The 19,034-nt window shown below is 36.0% G+C and overlaps 3 protein-coding genes across 9 annotated transcripts in view; 2 read left to right on the top strand and 1 right to left on the bottom strand.

Moving 5' to 3' along the window:
• Window positions 1-1,782: 1,782 nt before the first annotated feature.
• On the top strand, window positions 1,783-13,245 carry shf (shifted). 2 transcript variants are annotated; one of them, XM_053765552.1, is made up of 8 exons: window positions 1,783-1,946; window positions 4,819-4,988; window positions 5,304-5,543; window positions 6,008-6,154; window positions 8,790-8,990; window positions 11,488-11,583; window positions 11,950-12,138; window positions 13,003-13,245. In XM_053765552.1, exons 2-8 carry the CDS (start codon window positions 4,820-4,822, stop codon window positions 13,038-13,040), a joined length of 1,080 nt encoding a protein of 359 aa, XP_053621527.1. In that variant the 5' UTR covers window positions 1,783-1,946; window position 4,819; the 3' UTR covers window positions 13,041-13,245. The 2 variants fall into 2 exon arrangements, with proteins under 2 accessions (XP_053621527.1, XP_053621517.1); XM_053765542.1 differs by having other exon boundaries at window positions 6,008-6,175.
• Coq7 (Coenzyme Q7) lies at window positions 9,515-14,509 on the bottom strand. Of its 2 annotated transcripts, none has more exons than XM_053765571.1 (4): window positions 14,491-14,509; window positions 11,035-11,118; window positions 10,008-10,236; window positions 9,515-9,847 (listed from the first exon to the last, which is right to left on the bottom strand). In XM_053765571.1, the coding sequence occupies exons 2-4, from the start codon at window positions 11,104-11,106 to the stop codon at window positions 9,570-9,572; spliced, it is 579 nt and encodes a 192-aa protein (XP_053621546.1). In that variant the 5' UTR covers window positions 11,107-11,118; window positions 14,491-14,509; the 3' UTR covers window positions 9,515-9,569. The 2 variants fall into 2 exon arrangements, with proteins under 2 accessions (XP_053621546.1, XP_053621537.1); XM_053765562.1 differs by lacking the exon at window positions 14,491-14,509 and adding an exon at window positions 14,124-14,278.
• The window catches only part of ewg (erect wing), a 19,151-nt gene continuing 14,436 nt past the window's right edge, over window positions 14,320-19,034 (top strand). For 3 of the 5 annotated variants that reach the window (XM_053765503.1, XM_053765519.1, XM_053765485.1), the window contains exons 1-4: window positions 14,694-14,802; window positions 16,434-16,581; window positions 18,407-18,560; window positions 18,856-18,980. In XM_053765503.1, coding sequence (XP_053621478.1) covers window positions 16,486-16,581; window positions 18,407-18,560; window positions 18,856-18,980 — 375 coding nt within the window. In that variant the 5' untranslated portion in view covers window positions 14,694-14,802; window positions 16,434-16,485. Of the gene's footprint in view, window positions 14,454-14,660; window positions 14,803-16,433; window positions 16,582-18,392; window positions 18,561-18,855; window positions 18,981-19,034 lie in introns of those variants that run through there. The other 2 variants (XM_053765494.1, XM_053765511.1) reach the window with 2 other exon arrangements.

Below are 19,034 nucleotides of genomic sequence, written 5' to 3'. Positions count from 1 at the left end.
TATGATGACTGGGGTGGTCATATTTGTTGAAATATTATTCTTCATCAAAAAAGCACCATGAAAAATATGAAAGAAGTTTATTATCACTTTTATTGAAAGTTTATTATAAAAATGTCAGCCATCTATCACTGTTCTGCTCGTTAATTTTGCCACTGCCTCATATGACGATAGTACTTAATTAATATGAAAATGCATCTATCAAAGAAAGAAATATATTATCCATAGAAATCCTTTTCTATCGATAAACCATTCGTAACAAACATAAGGAAGAAATTAAGGAATAGAAAGAAGAAAATCTAACCCAAATAAAACAACTCAGGGGACCAAACACTTACCTTTACCTTGATTTTCAGATGAATATTGACAGTGAGTATAACATCAAAAACGTTTTTACATCGAGACAGAAATTGAACACAGCAACAACGCTCAAGTAATAATTGCAGGCGCTGGTCAGGCGTAACCTTTTCGTAGAGGGTATGTTTCAATTAGTTTCAATTGTGCATCCTCATTAACGGTTTATTGTTACTGGCACTGAAATACACTGTTGCGAGGGCTTTAAAAAGTTAATATGGTTTAATTAAATGACCAACAAATTATTTGCTTATTCCACTCACAGCCTTTAAATGGTCTGCAAGTCCACTAAAACTCTTGTAGATGCTTAGAAAGAAAGAAAAAGGCTTCTTCGTGCACTGAAGTTAATGTTCTTGTGAAAAAATTTTAGGAAACAGTATTTGTCGCTTATTGTCGGCCTATGGGTAAATTCCAATACACCACATCAACGACAAAGCGATAGGATGAATATATAGGTACCTACTGACTGTTGTTTATTGTTTTCATAGCCATTTTGATATGCAACAACAGCATTTCTAAAGAGGGTTGACGTCAAGTAGGCAGTGACAACTGAATCTTCAAAGTTTTATACCTTCGGCGATGTTATGACCGTGAATGTGTCCAGGAACACATTCGGGTACAGACAGACAGCGGGGCGACTTTGTTTTACAATGTGGTTTTAAACTATCAATAACATTTAGAATTCCATAGATGGAGAATAGTCCGTTCTGAAGAATCGGATCACTCACCCAATAACACAAACGAGAAGACTGGTTTCTTTAGAAAAATTTTGGCATGGACTGGTTTAGTAGATGTTTTGTGAAGAAAAGCACTAATCAGTAGGTAACCAAGGAAGGAAACCAAACCGACGTACGCTCTTTTCATGAAAAGAAAAAGTTGCAGCCCAAGTTACTTGGAGCTTTCTTTCGGAATGTTCTGAACATTACCTATTTGAGGACTAGAAAATTATTTTTAATATTAAGGATTTGTCATGGAAATTTGTGATTTCACGATGAATGATATTGTCCTCATATCTAGTCAGTCATTACAACCTGTAACCCGTCCTTCATTCATTATATAAGTACCAAGCTTAAAATGTTTTACTTCTCCATTCAAAAAGTTTATTTAAGAGAACTTTACTGACGCAAACTTGTGCAATGTATGACTTTGCTTTCAAAAACTTAATGCCGAATACGATAAGCATATCTAACTCTAATATGCAAAATACTAAAAATTCATATTTGAACGTCAATTTTCAGAAGTCAGTAGGCAGCATTCTGTTTGATCTTCAGGATCCAGTAGGATAGGACGATTGTTGGAAGGATCACGTCCACAACAGAACGACCTATGAACCAAGTATTCCGAATGAACTCTATTGCAAGTGAACAGAGTTGAAAGTGGCGTGTCTGTTTGATTGATAAACGCACGAGTCTGTGTCGGGTTTACAACGGATTCAGTTCTACTGCGGCCGCAGACAAATACGCACGACTGGCGGCCTCGCGTGAAAAAACTTCGAAATATACCGAAAACCGCGAAACTTTTGTGGACTTGTATATATGTGAAATTGTGACAACAAATTGAACGCAACGAAAGTGAAAAGTTTCAGCCTAAGCCAGGTAGAAAATTGTTTTATTTTTAATTCATCCTTGTCGCGAATTTCGATCAGGATAACAGCTATCTGTAAATAAAGATCATTGATCCCACTTGGCAGTTAATTGTTCGATCGATACGAAATTAACTGCATTTCGATGATAGGTATTTGTTCATTAAAGAAAATTAACTAATGATGTTGTGGATAGAGTAATTGATACGTGACAGGAGTACTTATGGTGTAAATAATACTTGTTGGTTTTGGCAAACAAAGAGCAAGCAATATTTTTTCGGCTTTGAGACAGCCAGTACGAAAATCAATGAAGTTCTTTAATTAGAAAAAATAGAGATTAAAAGCGTGAATGTAAACATTACTATCTGGCACATGTAAACATATCGGGTTATTATTAGGGGCTTAGGGGATCATATGTTAAGTTACGGTGCACTGCTCACGGCTGAGATCGGCTAATTTTATCCGATTATGCTAAATCAGGTTCAAGGCGGCATGTGCAATTATAAAACCGGCTTCATATATACTTTTTGTTTCTGGAAATTTTTAAGATTTGTAACGAGAAAAGAAATTTAATAATTGTTCTAAATATAAAAACTCCACACGTAAATAATTTTAAGTTCACACAATCAATTGAAATAAATGAGATAGTGATAAATAAGAAGCCGTATCAGAAATGATCTGATGACATAGGACACGGGTTGAGTGGCGAGGTGCAGGAGCGGCCGTGTGCGCCGGACATTATTTTTTTACTTTTTACTCTGTTACCTGTTCCGAACGGGTATCGTATGGGCAGCAGGTTAGCTCAACAAGTGCCCAGGGGTACCCAACTGTGCGTTGTTTATTTATTTTACTTGGATATAAACATTTGTATCAGTTAAAGTTTATTTTAAATAACTTCTAGGATCCGATTATGTGTATGATAAGTGGAGAATATAGTTTAAGATACAGGTTCAGTAGTAGTGGATCTCTCTTGTGGTGTCTGTGTGATTGTCAATCTTTCATTCTCACGATTAATGTTGCAGGTCCTCAAATGATTTTCCTGATTTTTCGTGAAAATTTTATTAAGTAGCTGTAAAATTTTTATTAAGTCTTTCTGTGTTCTTTCTTCAGTTTACATCTTAACCTTTTTAAATAACTTCCCAATTTTCTTTTCAAATTTTACAACCGATACCTCAAAACTTGTAAAATCATGCCACAGCGTTTATTTATTAGTAGGAAGGTCTGCCTCGCAGTCTGGAACATCCTGCAGCCGCGATAAAAGGTCCGAGTGCGAATGACCTAACCTAACTTTTGCAAACCCCACGCCTAATGTTACATTTAATTTTTGCATCCTTATATCTGTATAATCGTGTCTGTGCTCTACAGACCCAATTGTGGTGTGAGAAACAGGTCTTATTCTAAATTAAAATTGCTTGCCCTTTATTATGGACTATAAAAAGACAATGGAAACTATATACTCCTTTGCCAAGTCAGAAGTGGTGCATAATTGCAAGTACAGTAATGCTTTTGATGTTAATTAGTATAATTATCAGACGAAATAAAAACAATTCATAATGTTTTGTTTTTATTTCGTAATTATATAATATTTAACATACTTGTTTTATCATATCTTACGTTAATTTGAGGTTATCTGGTAATGATGTTCCGTATATAATAAATTGACTTACATACTCGTTATTTATTTGATAATTTAACCATTGACCCACCAGATATGTTATAATTACGTGTTTATTTCATAGATATATTAGCAGCAAAAAAAATAGTTATCCGATAAAAAATTGGCGCCCAGTAGTGTTTTGGTTTGTTGCTTATTTCTCTTTTTAACAGCTATTCGACCTGTGTCCTGTTGTTTATAAAAAAAATCAATTTATTTACTTGAAAATTAAATATAAAGAAAAAAATAGAAACGAAAGTTCTTTTTGTATGATTTAAAGTAGATACATGTAATTATCATGCAAAACGTCATCCAACTGCGTCAAATATACAAAAAGTGCTTCTTATAAAACTGTTGAGCATCCCTACAAATAGAAGCGAGTACTTTTTTTGTTAACACCTTTTGTACGTTTAATTTGACATCGGGAGCGAGAAAAAACTAGTAGACATTACTTTTGACAGGGGATATTTAATGAAGTTGTCCGTTTTTTCTAAGCTCCGGTCTTTTCTCACGGTGATACCTGTGGAAGCACGTCCAAACGGTCCAATCAATTATATTAACTGTGATAATTTTGTTTATTTATTTTTATTTTTTGGGCGATCGGCGACGGTCGAAACATATTTTGTACGCATTAAAACAAATTATATGCCACTTACACGGTTATTATTGTGTGTATTTTTCACGGCGTTTAACTTGACCACTTGTTGAGCTTACATTTTATGATGATCAGGCTCGGGCGCGTTCACATATGCTACGTTATCTGCACATTCAGAAGTTGCTCCTCAATCCTTGCGGACATGAAAAAATTATGATAAGTGGTCTCTCTCTCTCTCTCTTCTGAGCGTATTCCGGATTTCTTCCTCATAAGTCACAAGTAGTGATATACTTGCATAAATTAAGATTTAACACTTTCATACCTAACACCTAAGTCTAACAAATCTTGTAGGACTAAAGCGCGGATATTATTTGTAGAAACCTGGGAAATTGACAATGCAATCTTATAAATAGGTTTAAAATATCAGGTTTTTCTTTGACTGTCTTATAGGTAACCATCCGATTATACTTTGTTAACAGCGTATAAGTTTTCTCACGATATTATCTTCACTTGAAGGAAGTCTTTTTTTCCCTTTGCATACCTTTAGATAAGTAGCTTGAGACTTCTCCATCTCTACTCCTATCATCCTCTAGAACTTCAAAGGTCCAGTTGTTTATGAATGTGTTATTTGTTGAGCATGTGGCGGTCGGCGTCGACGGGCGCCCGTCTGGCGGCCGGCGTGGCGCTGGCCCTGTCCCTAGCCCTGGGGTCAGGCCGGAGAGTATACAAGGATCCAGAACCTGACGTCAGATATCATACAGATATATCGCTGTGGATTGACGAGAGACAAGTGCGAATGTTCAGCGGTAAGTTTCTCTAAAGGTTCTACTTCTGATCAAAGTCTTGGAGACGAGACGCAGACTAAAAGACTTGTTTTCCAATATAGCTTCTTTGTGGATCTGAGACTAAGTCCAATACTTTCTAATAAGATTCGATCCCACTTCTGAATTCTGACTCTGACATTCAATTATCACTTGAAACTGATACAAATGCAGATAAAATCTTTCTTGAACTTAGTAGTTTAAGTTATATTTCTTGAATTTGTCACTTTCTTCTTATGTGCCTTTTGTCCACACCTGCATATAGATGAATAGGACACCAAAACTTTTTACTTACTACAGGTCTAGCAATGAAAATATTCGCAATAATCGACGGCAATGTGCAATCCTACATCCTAGACCCGAACTTCTCGTTGAAACTGCCGGTGATTCCTTCAGAAGTGAACTACGTGAATTTCACGTGGAAGTCTAAAAAGCGATACGAGTACAACTTTGAGACACTCTCATCATCAGATCTGAAGATAATGAAGCCGCCAGTTCTTTCCATTAAAACTAGAGGACGAGTGCCGAAGACCCCCAAAGGTAATATTTAGTGCACTGTAATATTATTAATTGTGTTTTACAAAAAATTTGTATTTGCACAAAAGATTGCATTAAACAACCTAGGCCTATGATGGTCATAACATAAGATGGAACATTTTTACGCCAAAAATGTTTTTAATCTTCTAAACTTTTTCTAATGTTTTAATGTTTAATGTTTTTGTTCTAATGTTTTTATGTTACTTAATCCTATTTTTAAATATATACAATGTACATTATTACTAAGATGCAAACTTAGTAATGATGTACGTACATACATTGTACATATTTAAAAATAAGAAGAAGAGACAGATAAAACATTTATTTATTAGTGTAAGAGTCATAGTTCTGTCAGCACAAAATACCATAAAAATAATTTATCAAAAAGTCGCCAGGACATCGTTGTCTTCGAAGGACCAAATAGGTCCTTCGGAGCCAAATAACGTGAATGTCAAATTTGTCCCCAGAATTCAGTGTATCGTTGCCTTGTATGGGCAATGTCAGCGGGGTCGCAACCTTCGGCATCAGTTTAGAACTGAAGACCGTTCACAATAACGTGTCTTTAAAAGGTACCCCCTTGAGGTTAAACCTAAAAAAGGAATGCGCACAGAGAGGTGTGTATTTAGAAAGGACAGGTATAGTATCGCCAACGCATTTTTAACACTTACGCGTCTGTATTTTTGTTAGTTTCGCAAAACCACACATGGGTTTTTCAAACACCAACATTCATGGGTTTCTACATTGATGACATAATTTATTGATCAAGTCATGTTACATAATTATTTACTTACATAAAAATTGAAGCAAAACTGTCAAAAACACACGACGCAATGCTTACTTATATACTTTTTAATTTAATGTAACATGTGCAAAATCGTTTTAAGCTTATTAATGTGAGTCATGCTTTCTGTTTCATACAACGACCCATGCCGGCAAGCCTCGGAACTAAAGCATTGCATTTCATCCGTTATAGAGAGTTCGCTTTGCTACTAATAACGCATACATTTAGATTGTCTTGTGAACCGACATGTCAGTAACTGTTCAGTGCATACTATTTACACTCTTGAAAAATACTCGTGGAGTAAGCGGAGCGTTAAAAACTTGATATATAATATGTTTTACATCTATCCAAAAAAAATGTCCTATAATGATTTTATAGCCATTTTTTTTTGATCTGTGCTTATCTTTAATTATAAATTTTTCCATTAAAAATAAAACTATATTGATCTTAACAACGTCACATGCTACATGCATTACTTAGGTACCTATTATCAAATAACAAGCCAAGACAATGAACAAAAAAAAATGTAACAAAATGAGGTATTTTTATATAAATCGCCTATTTTTCATATACGTTACGTTTAAACAAATAAAAATAACAACATCAGATTTCAACGTACATATGTATATAGAAATATTCACTTGTACATTATTCCGTAAAACAATACATCATTGGGTCTTTATAGACGCATTGTATTAGGGTTTACGAGTTAGACATAACATTTGAGTCGTAAATAACGCGCCCAATGGACTAAAGAAAACGGCTCTAGGTACACAGACTTAGATGCGGCCCACTTATAACACAGGATATAAAGCTTGTACAGTGGCGTAGCTAGGTATCCAAAGGCCTGGGGCAAACAATAATTAGAACCCCAAAAATTTTAAATGGTTTGTTCTGTATTCAACGTACTCCAGATTCGTCGTATCACAGCCATCTTCACCATTAGATAAAAATAAATAAAATATTAGTCGAATTCAAACCTATACTAAAGTAATTTTGAACATTTTTCTAAATTCATAGAACCATGGAAAGATTGTTTACATACAGCACAGATTACATACGTCCAGTACCTAAATAATAAGGCTTATAAGAAAAACGAAAGTTGGACTTTACGTCTTCGTGCTCACATCTGCGTCCAAATCCAAATCTTTTTGATTTACCTTACTGACATGTGGTTCGCGGCAAATTATGTCTGTCTGTGCTGTAATGTGAACGGCGTAATAACAATGCATTGTTTTTTCTGGACTGACGGATCCTGCCGGTACGCGCGCGGTGCCTCTGCTCACAGCATTTGCGTTTTTAGGTGGGTACTGCTTGCTTTTTTATTTCTTACTTCCTTCCAATCATTTTGAAAATCTTAACATATAAAACTGAATGTAATTAAGGCCTCTCTCACCACTTTTTAACAAAATATCATATTCATATAATTAACTGCTACATAAATCTGTTTGAAGTTGATTTCCAGTTACATCTATCCAAAACAAATTTTCTATGCTTGTTTTAAAAAAATCCTTGAAACAAAATTTTATCTTATGTGTTCGATTTAGTACATATTTATAAGCTATCAAAACATATACATAGTATAAAAAAGGTCGCTTTTCGCTGTCTGTTAGATATATGCTTAGATTTTTAAAACTACGCAACGGATTTTGACGAGGGGTTTTTAATAGATAATGTGATTCCTGAGGAAGGTTTAGATATACAATTTACTATGGTTTTACCCGAGCGAAGTCGAGACCTCCGACATAAGTGATGAAAAAAAAGCCTATTTTATTTAGACGTGTCTTTTACAGGATGCAGAATGAATTATGCGCCGATGTGCGCCACGAAAGATGAGACCTAACGCTTTTATGGTTTGTTTGCGCAGTAGATCATTTATGGGCCATTTTGCTATTGCGCATGCGCAGGCAAACCATAGACGCGTCAGCCAGGTCTCATGTATCTAGGCGCATATTGTATCTTTAGATTTGTGGTCTGGTACTGCAATAGTATTGAGAAATTATTTACTATACTATATACCTACCTACCATGTGCTAATGTTATAGCAAAACATAAAGTAAATAATTGAGTCTTCATCACTCTCTATCCATCGATAAACCGCTTTCAAATTGTCATCTATCTATTAACCTAAAGCTAACTCTTCTTAGTCATAAACTACTAACTTTACAGTACAGAGTTATACCATCCTATATATTCAACCGCATATAAACTTACCCTGCATAGACCTTTTGCGGCAATAAAGGCTAATTTGGAATGAATGAATAAAACTGTTATTTCCCCCATAAAATGTTGATGTGCAGTCGACTGTACCTGTTCTTATTTACTGCAACTTTCACTGCAAGATTTTATTGTATAGGCCATTTATATAGTTGAGTATTTTAGTTTTAAACATCCAAATTTCTTTATAAATCGAATGCTGTAACTTACTACCTATATATTTTTTTAATTTAATTTTTTTAATACTGCAGGGCCGGACCCCGAGTGCGACAAGAAATGCGCCAACCAGGGCTGGTGCAACCACGAGAAGATTTGCCAATGTCCTGAGGGGTACATGGGACAGCATTGTAAAACAGCATTGTGCTACCCTCAGTGTGTGAATGGCGGGAATTGCACTGCGCCTGGTGTGTGCTCGTGTCCGCCCGGGTACCAGGGACGGAATTGTGAAGGAGGTAAATTTCATTTTCTTATTTTTAGATATGGTAATACTGTAACGTTAGAGATGATATGCGTGCCAATAGTCTAAATAGGGATGGCAACGACCGAACGAAGTGGAAACGAAAACGGGGACCCTGGACTCCGACGACTGAGGAAGAAACTGGGAAAACGCTTAGATGGTAAATAGAGAGAGATAGTAAATTCACAAGTATTTGGTTAAAATAATACTGACGCGGGCGAAATCACTAAACTCGCCGCTAGTGTAGAGCTGGTGTAGAGGAAGGTCCATGTCCAAGGCAAATTAGAACATTTTTATGTCAGCCATAGTAATCATCACCTACCTAGAAAATACCTAGGTATTTCCTAAAAGTGTATAGTATGTGTAACTAAGTGGTTATGGGTTTTTCTGTCCTCCCATATCTTTCGTGACAATAGTATTTCATCAGATATCTAACTACTTAATTAAACAACTTACAACAGAAACCCCTGCGTATTTTAGAAAGCAAAAGTCAAGAAAGATCTAAAAAAAACTACATGATAACTCTAAAAATATATATTATTTTTTTATTCTACCTACTAAATTTACAGACTCACTATACCCTCTTAGAAATTGCAATGGCCGCCTTACACCCCGCTTTGATGACTTCGGTAAGCGCTTTGTAAAACGGCGCCTGCTCTGCTCCGTGGTCTATGCCAGTGTCGTGGTGTTCTTGCTCCTCGTCTCTGAACTTGGTTATGGTCTTCAGTATCTCCTTGTCTATGTTCGGGTCTTCCATAAGGGTGCGCAGCTGGTCGTTGTAGTGGTCCACTATGACAGTTTCGACGGCGACTGTGCAAGCCATCGCCGCCTCTTTTCCTAGGAGTGCAGTGCCTGAAATTTTATGGATAAAAAAATGTTGAGCATTATTAAAAAATGGAATTGTCTGTAATTTTGAAATGAGAGAAAAGACCAAGAAGGATGGCGTTCATTAAGGCCTATTCCCAGTAGTAAGACTCACTCCATCTGACTTAGGATAAAAACTATAGCTCACCAGCGCCAAGCGCAAATCCAGCGACATTCCAGATCGGAGTCAACAGAGTCGGTCTCACTCTATATTCGTTGATGAGCTGTTCGAACCTCTCCCTATGTTTTATCTCTTGCTCCCACATGTGTTTAATTGTTGGGCCTTCTGCCGTGTTGCCCAGTACCGCCATCTGACCAGCGTAGATGCGGTCTGCGCCTAATTCGCCTGCGTGGTCCACGCGAATTATTTTGTCTAGCTATAAAAATATGCTTACATTACAAACGTGTGAGTAAGGATGATTGTGAAGTCTTTAATTTTATTGTTGCAATTTCAAATGCTCTTGTTTACTTTAAAATATTGAATGAAATGTTCCATTACAAACTTACTCTATTATTCATAAATATATTAGGACAAATCACACAGATTGAGCTAGCCCCAAAGAAAGTTCGAGACTTGTGTTATGTGATACTAACTCAACGATACTATATTTTATAACAAATACATATATAGATAAACATCCAAGAGCCGGGCCAATCAGAAAAAGATCATTTTCCATCATGACCCGACCGGGGATCGAACCCGGGACCTCTCGGTTCAGTGGCAAGAACTTTACCACTGCGCCACCGAGGTCGTAAAAAGTTAGCGTACTTTAAGCTAAACTAAGAGTATGTTTTATTACTATCGCACTTTACAATATTTGTCTTTCACAGAACGAGACAAAACATACTTTAGATTAAAACATGCTTTAACTTTTTTATGATTAATAGGGTTAGATGATTGGCTTGTTTGAAAATGATGTCGTTTCAGGATATTATCTTGTCTAGAGAAGCCAGGTTAAATAGATTATCTTTATTTTAAAAAACAATGTAACTTTATGCTAAACCAAACACAACTGCACCTATTCTAAATTTGTAGATACAAATGTGAAAGTAAGTTTATTTATTTGTTACTTCTACAAATGCAATTTTGCAAGGACGGAAGGAACTTCACGCGGGCGCAACCGCACGCCCAACTTTAGCCGCGGCTTAGCCAGCATAAATTCTAAATAACATACATGTGGATTCTTATTCCATGTGGGCATTTTGTGAGAATGCCTGACCTGCTCCAACAGAGGTCTTCGAATCATTGTGACTATCGTCTGAAACAGAAAATCAATTGTAAATTATACAGGTAAAGCAAATAGCATAGTTTGCATTGGCTAGCTATTACAAGGAGAGCTATGTAGACAAATAATGTTGCCTTTTCACGAATTAACCACTCGACCAAACTCGCATCAACAAATTTACATATACACGAGATGTATGAGAAATTTACTACTACTTAATTACCTATACTTTTACATTACATACGATAGGCACCATTTATCCCGGAAAAATGTGTGATTCCGTAAGAGATTCACGCATGTGATACCAACTGAGAGTACCAACATATAAGTTGACCGTTGGAATTTCTTGACAAATGTTAATATATTTATTTATTTAATTGAAAAGTCTTTAATTTGTTGCAGGTCTATGTTCTCAGAAGTGTCTGAATGGCGGGAAGTGCATTCAGAAAGATACGTGTCAGTGTACAAAGGGTTATTATGGGTTAAGGTGTGAATTCTGTAAGTATTTATTGGTTAATATTGCTTTAGAAACAAGGATCTATTGGATGATAATTCCAACATCCGTCAAAAAGGAAAGGAATTTTTAAGTAGAACCGAAATCGCGAGCCCTTCTAAATCTATGATCGAAATCGTGTATCAAAATGACTGTCATAACAGGGAGTGCAAGATTTGTCAATGATTGTTTTTTTTACATGTGGGATTTTGTATTTTTTTTTCCTTTAAACTATGTTTATTATCTATGATTCAAATATACACGACACGGGGAACCCCCGTCTGGAGTCAAGAGCTCAATATTGATCGATGTAAATTTTCAAAGGAGCAAATATTGTTTTCTTAATTTATTTCTTTTTTATTGTCTTCTAGCAAAATGCGTGATCCCCTGTTTAAACGGGGGCCGCTGTAAAGGCATAAACAAGTGCCGCTGTCAGCACCGTTTCGCGGGCAACCACTGCGAGGTGGCGCTGCGCGGCGGCGAGTGCACGCGCGGGCGCGGCTGCAGACACGGCGTGTGCGCGGGCGGCCGCCGGGGCCGCAACTGCAGGCGCTCCGACGGTGACCACCAGTCTCTCTCTCTCTCTCTCTCTCTCTCTCTCTCTCTCTCTCTCATATGCCACATTTACACTCAGCGCTATTGGGCAGGGAAGTGAGCATCCCAGTGGGCAGCACGAGTATGTAAATAGGTTACTCGCGCTGTCACTGCCGCTGCCCGGCGCACACAGGAGTGGAGTAATGAAAAAACAATTACATTTTTAGAACTTTATGAAATTCAGCAGGTAATATGGGATAATTTATGCTGAGCAGACATAATGTCGAACCAGCAACCTCGATGAGATCGACGTCAGTCATTTTTGCGAGTTAATAAATAAATAAATAAATAAATAAATAAATAAAGGTATGAAGGCCTAGTGTAAATGCTCACTCGCGTCGTTATTGGCGCAGAAGAATTTAGGAAAATATTTCCGGCAGCGGCAGTAGAAATGGCAGTGGCATAGCATTACCACTGTGAGTTAGCATTGCACCGCTACACGAAATTGCAGTCGTCATGTTGCCGGCATGTTTCGCGGGTAATCACTCCGTGGTGGCACGTCGATAATTTATCTAACTAATCAATACTGCCACTTCATCCACATACATGTCATGGTATTGGCATACACACATTTCAACGAGATTTACCATCAACTCCGTCTATTCATGCTTGACAAATTGGCACATGATATATTGCTTGCCATTTTGACTTGACCAGTATATAATTATTTCCATTTTATACACAAAGAAGCTTCATAGTAGTGTTGAGTATTTATGTAAATATTCAACAGAATTTTTTATAGCTGATTTCAATGTCCAACGCTTGGGCAGCTGCCCCATTTGTCATCCTTTTAATTGACTCTTGTAATAATGAATAAAAAAATTTTACAGGTTCATCTGAAGATTCCAGTGAACACAGAAGATTTTAAAAGAATTGACAATTTGTAAACATGCAAAATTAAAGACAAGCCTACTTAATAAGTAATAATGATGTGATTTCTTTAATATTATTATAATTTTTATACATAATTACATAATGTAAATGAATATTAATGATTAGTCATTTAGATTGTAAGTTCTATGCAATTAGGTTTTTTAAAAGATATGCAATATAATAAAAAATACAGAGTTTTATCTGTTGTCTATTTTTTTATCTCTATCTTGTCTGTGTCATAAAAAAATGTGGTTATGGTATGATGGATAAATGCCTCTTTTGCTGGAACACCAGACACAATAGTAAAACAATATATTCTTTCACCAGCACTTACAATGGTTTATTTATAATATTTTGAACTTATAAATCCATACCAATATTATAACTGGGAAAGTATCTGTCTCAATCATTGCTGAACCCCTGAGCCAATTTGGGTAAGACTTGTAATAGATAGAGCTAACAACAGAGGTCAAGAATAGGCTATCTTGGGCTAAGCTACAGACAACAGGTAGTAGTAGTATTTGGAAAACTGACAGAAATATTACTAAAACTTAATGAAATAATATTTGAAAACTACATCAAAGTTGATTTCATATAGATTGGGACTTACCAAGCATGAAGTCATGTTATATTATGAATGATCATTTTCTAATACTCTATTTTTCAACATAACCTACAAATTCTTTACCTATTTTAAAACCAAGTTGTTAGTCTGCAATGCAATGCATACATAATTTTTTGGCATATTAGCCATTTTCCTCAGCTCCGTTCATGGCAAAATGTATCAGTTATGTTTGGGATACAAACTATCATTCCCATTTCATCAAAGTCGGTTCAGCTGTTTAGCTGTAAGAGCGGGACAGATTTTCGCGTTTAATTTTAGCATGGATCTACATCTACAAGTATCAATATTATTAGGAATAATATAATTTATAAAAACGAGCCAAATGGTTATGTAGGTATTTCTTATACGGTAAAACCACAGAATTTATCTAGTAAATTGAACATCTGTGATGTTTGATATTGTAATTCTAAAGTCTTTTATTCATAAAAAGTAAAGTTCCGTAAAAAAACTTACTGAAGTTTTAGTATAACTACTGTAAACACAGTCCAATAAATTCCACAAACTTCTGATATTATTTATATTGTGCTATGTTGGAATTGAAAACAATAATACACATTCGATTAATTTTATTCCGGAATGAATCAATGAAATGTTTACAAGTGGGATGGCGAAAATGAAAATGACATTTGTGTAATGTCAAAAGTTTTATGAAAACTTCTGTAGGTAGCGCCACTGATTGACAAATTAATCAATATTTTCCAAAATAAACTTGGATTTTTCTTGATGCTGTGGGCGCAGAATTCATAAATAATTCGTGTATATTATTATTTTAGTCAAACAAAGGTAAGCAAATATACCAAATAGAGCCAATTACACTTACAAAATAAATATCCCGACCCCCCCTCAGCCAGAGGGGAGATTTCCCTTTCCTTGCGAAAAATCACACCGCGCAGACTCGGACAAAATGGCTACCCGAAGGTACGAAGTTTCTGCCATCCATGTACCGCGTTTGCCGATCGATAATAATGGAGGATTTGGATTTTTCGGGGCCCTTAGTACACTCCGTGAATTTTGTGATTTCAGTGTCTGGATAAGTGCGAAAGTCTTTAAAAGTGTTGTTTTGGAGCGGTTACATCACAGCAAATTCAGAAGACTTCAATTTGGATCTCAAAATGTGTCTCAAATCACGCAGGTGCGTACGCAGCCGTAGTCTTTCTATTCTGTCTGGGCCTGCTCGAACGCGCGACTCCCCTTCATGATGGCCATTCATTTGGACTTATCCTTTACGCCGCCGCAAAGAGTTTGCGTCATTCGTCTTCGAAAACATGTCGTTGCAATGAACCCCATGAAATGCATTCACAGTCATCAAATGAATATGCCATTTGTTGTGTATAGCGTGAATGCATTATTTTAAACAGAATAATTGCATATATGGTTTTTGGGGATGGGATATAAGAGTCTGATGGTGATAGCATATTTCGAGATTCGACGATGGTCAAGTGCGAACTCTGTTCATTTTCGGCTATATAGGTACTCTGGGGTGATTGTGTGGGAAGCTCAAGTATTGATTTTTCTGAGCTAGCTGCCTACACAATAGAATAGGTAGCACAGTTCTTATTGGCTACGTACATTTAGTTATGATATGAAATGATTAATCTATTTCATTTGAGTTTCTAACACAATGTTCCAATGGGAACTTTATTTTTACTGTAATACTATGAAAAACTGGGTTCTTCTAGTTATTTAACAGTCTATACAATGGAAATATTCAACATTTAAGTCAGCAATATTGCATTGTCCAATAAGATAAAATCAATTAGGAAATAAGTTGTTCTACCATGGTATTTGATTATTACACTTGCCAGTCATAGAATTGATACATTATTGATTTTACTATGAAGGACATCACAGAGTTGCCAACATAATTATCTATTTGGTTGATCAAGATTAACTGAGTTTATTGACCTTTTACTTTATGTAATACCTAAATGATAAAATCACTTTATTTTTATACTCTCACATATACAAACATATAAAATTAAGGTAAATGAATGGATTTTTATATGCCTATCAGCCATGTAATATTTCTATACAGATTAAGACTGTTTTGCAAAATAAATATGGGACAAATTTCTCACATAATAAATTAATCTGATATATCAATGAAGCATAAAATTTAAGATTATCTATATGATGGTGATATAAATGCTGCTGGCAGAAGCTAGTTTGAGTGTTTGTACTTTTGCTAGTTAAACATGAGTATATTTATATTCAAGAGTTTGTATAATTACTTGTCGGAGCAAATAAATTCATAAGCAAATGCAACATATCTTTTCATCATATTGACTTATGTTAGGTTTGGTGTTTTCAGAGCCAAAAGATGCCATTGTATATTTGATATTTTTTATATATACCTTGATATACCTCTAAATCCTGAGAAAAAAGGTCTAGATAGACTGACACATGGACAACTATGATATAACGGTTCCATTTTTTAAAACATTTCTTGCTTTAATAATTAAATCAGGGAATTTGCTGGTATAACATAGTGTTTATCACATCACTCATCAACAACCCTAAATAAACCGTGACATGAATTTTCATGGAGTTTCCAGCTCAGATTAGATAATAGGATTAGGTAACTAGGTATACCTAGTACCTACTGTACTAGGTGTACTTAGTTACCTGTAAAAATACTTTATAATTGGGAAGTTATCCTAAGTTTAATTACTTTCAAATTTATAATATTAGTAGGAAAGCCTCCTCTTTTTCCTTCCTTTCTCCACAACAAAATTAAATCTAATAAAATTATTTTTTTAACAGATTTTAACTTGTACCTGTTGAAAAATAGTTGAAAAACCTCAGAAGTACTCCAATGGTCCTAGAGACGCGAAGTCAGGACGAAGGTGACTCCGATTTTGACATCATGAACTCAGCGGTCAGCACAGAATCTATGGATATGACTGAGGAGGTAACAATGAGTATTAGTTGTTAGCTAATTTATCAATACAATTAAATGCAGTTTGTTTTAAATCAGTAAACCAATTTCTCTGTTTTATTGCATTTGTGGCTGCGACATCCTGTAGACCAGGATATGCATAAAAAAACATAAAATTTTAAAAATTTTACTGTTTCTATGCCTGGTCATATTCCTAACCACTTTGAGAATGCTGATGTTGTTAAGGCTTCTTATGCTTTAGACGCCCCATACGACATTTGCTGGAAGATATTATGCAGTGGTTTTAAAAAAAGTATATGACACTTTTATCAGATAAATGTTGAGCTGTGTATCCCCTATTATTTGGAGAAGAGAACAATGTGCTATTTAATAGTGAGTGTATGGTTTTGATTCTTGCTTATTACTCTATAAGCAGTATTCGATTTTTATAGTCTCTAAACTTTAGATGAATTGAATAAAAGGCCTTTAGGCCTTGAAGGCATCTGACACGACTTACCGCCATTTAGTGACAAGTAGTCACATACATGTTAGTGTGAAATTGGAGCGTGCAGGTTTCCTCACTATGCGTTCACTTCACTGTTAACAAGGTTATCTATGAAAACTAGTACATGAGCCAGATTGCTATACAAATTACTTGTGGTATCAGGAGGATTTGATCCTGGCTTCCCAGCCTTTTGATCACTGAACAACCACTACTTCAAATAGTAATGGTTTTGATATGCATACCTCATCATCATCATCTCTGATCCTCGCGTGTTCCTGTTTTAATTTGGGGCTTTAACGCCGCGTCCGCAGCAACTAAAATTAACCTATGCCAGTTGTTTGTAGCTTATGAGAAATAACTAAATAATAAAAAAATTGACGCGAAAAAGTGCCTGTGATGGTCTAATTTATGAATTTGAATTTGAACCTAAAAATTTTGAAGATTCTACTGTGATTTTACTTGCCTGCCGTCAACCCTCTTTGGGAATGCTATTATTTCTATCAGCCGCCTAGACTATATGACATCCATGGGAGGAATGCTACACAGCTACCTAGCTTGTCTATAAATTGAGCTTGGCCTAACTGAATTATTACCAGGCATTACTAGACCGATACGTTTTAAACTCATGTAAGTACATTTTTTGTTAATTTTTTCAAATTGTAATGATGGAAAAGATTGCCGGAGAGAGTCTAGTCAACAATTATTCAGACTAGCTCTGGATAGGACTAAATTTAAGGAGAAAACAACTTTCAGTAATGAATAAGCAGAACTATTTTTCTGAAGAAGAATTATTTTTGTCTTTTAGAATAAACCTAAAAGTGATATTCTAAAACCTTAACATGGAGTGTTAATATCTAAATATAATAAACATGTAAGAAAAAGGATTCTTTGTTTTTTTGAAACTGTCGTAAAAATATAGTTCAACAAATGGCGATCTGAATGCTAAAAGCATACCCTCCCAGCTAACAAATAGGAAGAATAGATCAATTTTATTAGCATTCAGCATTCTCTTATTCTTAAGATTCTTCAAAAGTTTCCCTGGAAGAAATTGCAAACAGCGAAAAGGCGGCCTCTTGCGCATATTAAAGTTTATAACTGTATGTTTTGTTTTATATGCAACTAGGAACCTGGCTCGGCTTCGCACGGTCTAATGGCTGTTTTGTATGTATAAATTTTTGTTAATATTGTCTAAATAACAATGAAAACTGCATCCGTTGTGTAATTTAAAAGAAGGAAGGTTTGAAACCGACGCGGCAGTCGACCTTGTTATAAAGGGTATTGTATTGTATTCTCTACATGATACGTCTGAAAATAACGTATAAGAAATATGTAAGTTCAGGTAATTGTTCCCAGGACATGTCCCAAGTGGACGGCTGCGGCCTGAGCGGCGGCTCCGACGACGACGACGACTGCGCCTCCTCGCCCGCCGGCTCCGCTTACGACGACGGCTCGGACATCATCAAGAGCGCCATGAGCGACGAGGTCACCAAACAGCTGGCAGCTGCTGGTGGGTACACTTTTTATTTATCTACGAGTTTGTGTGAACAAACAATAATGGTAAGCCCGTCTGGCATGATATTGACCAACACTGTTCAAATGAGTTTCTTTCGGCATTTCTTCTCAGCAGTGGTAGTTCCAAAATGCCATTTAATATAAAAATTGACGTGAAAAAGTGCCTCTGAAGGTCTAATTTCTGAATAAATGATTTTAACTTGGAGTTGAATTTGTACATAGTGTATCTTGTTCCTGATTAGCGGCCCGTCCAATGTATCCGTATTTGACGCTTGATCGTTTCATTGCAGGTCCAGTAGGCATGGCCGCCGCGGCCGCCATAGCTTCCTCCAAGAAACGCAAGAGACCCCACTCCTTCGAAACCAACCCGTCAGTCAGGAAACGCCATCAAAATAGACTTCTCCGGAAACTGAGGGTGAGGCCAATACTATATTTTATTAATACTATATTAAAATCTAAATTCCACACA

This window comes from Plodia interpunctella, chromosome 2, assembly GCF_027563975.2.
Source record: "Plodia interpunctella isolate USDA-ARS_2022_Savannah chromosome 2, ilPloInte3.2, whole genome shotgun sequence".
NCBI lineage: Eukaryota > Metazoa > Arthropoda > Insecta > Lepidoptera > Pyralidae > Plodia > Plodia interpunctella.
The sequence above is the reverse complement of the archived record's forward strand: the minus strand, read 5'-3'. Positions and strand labels throughout refer to the sequence as shown.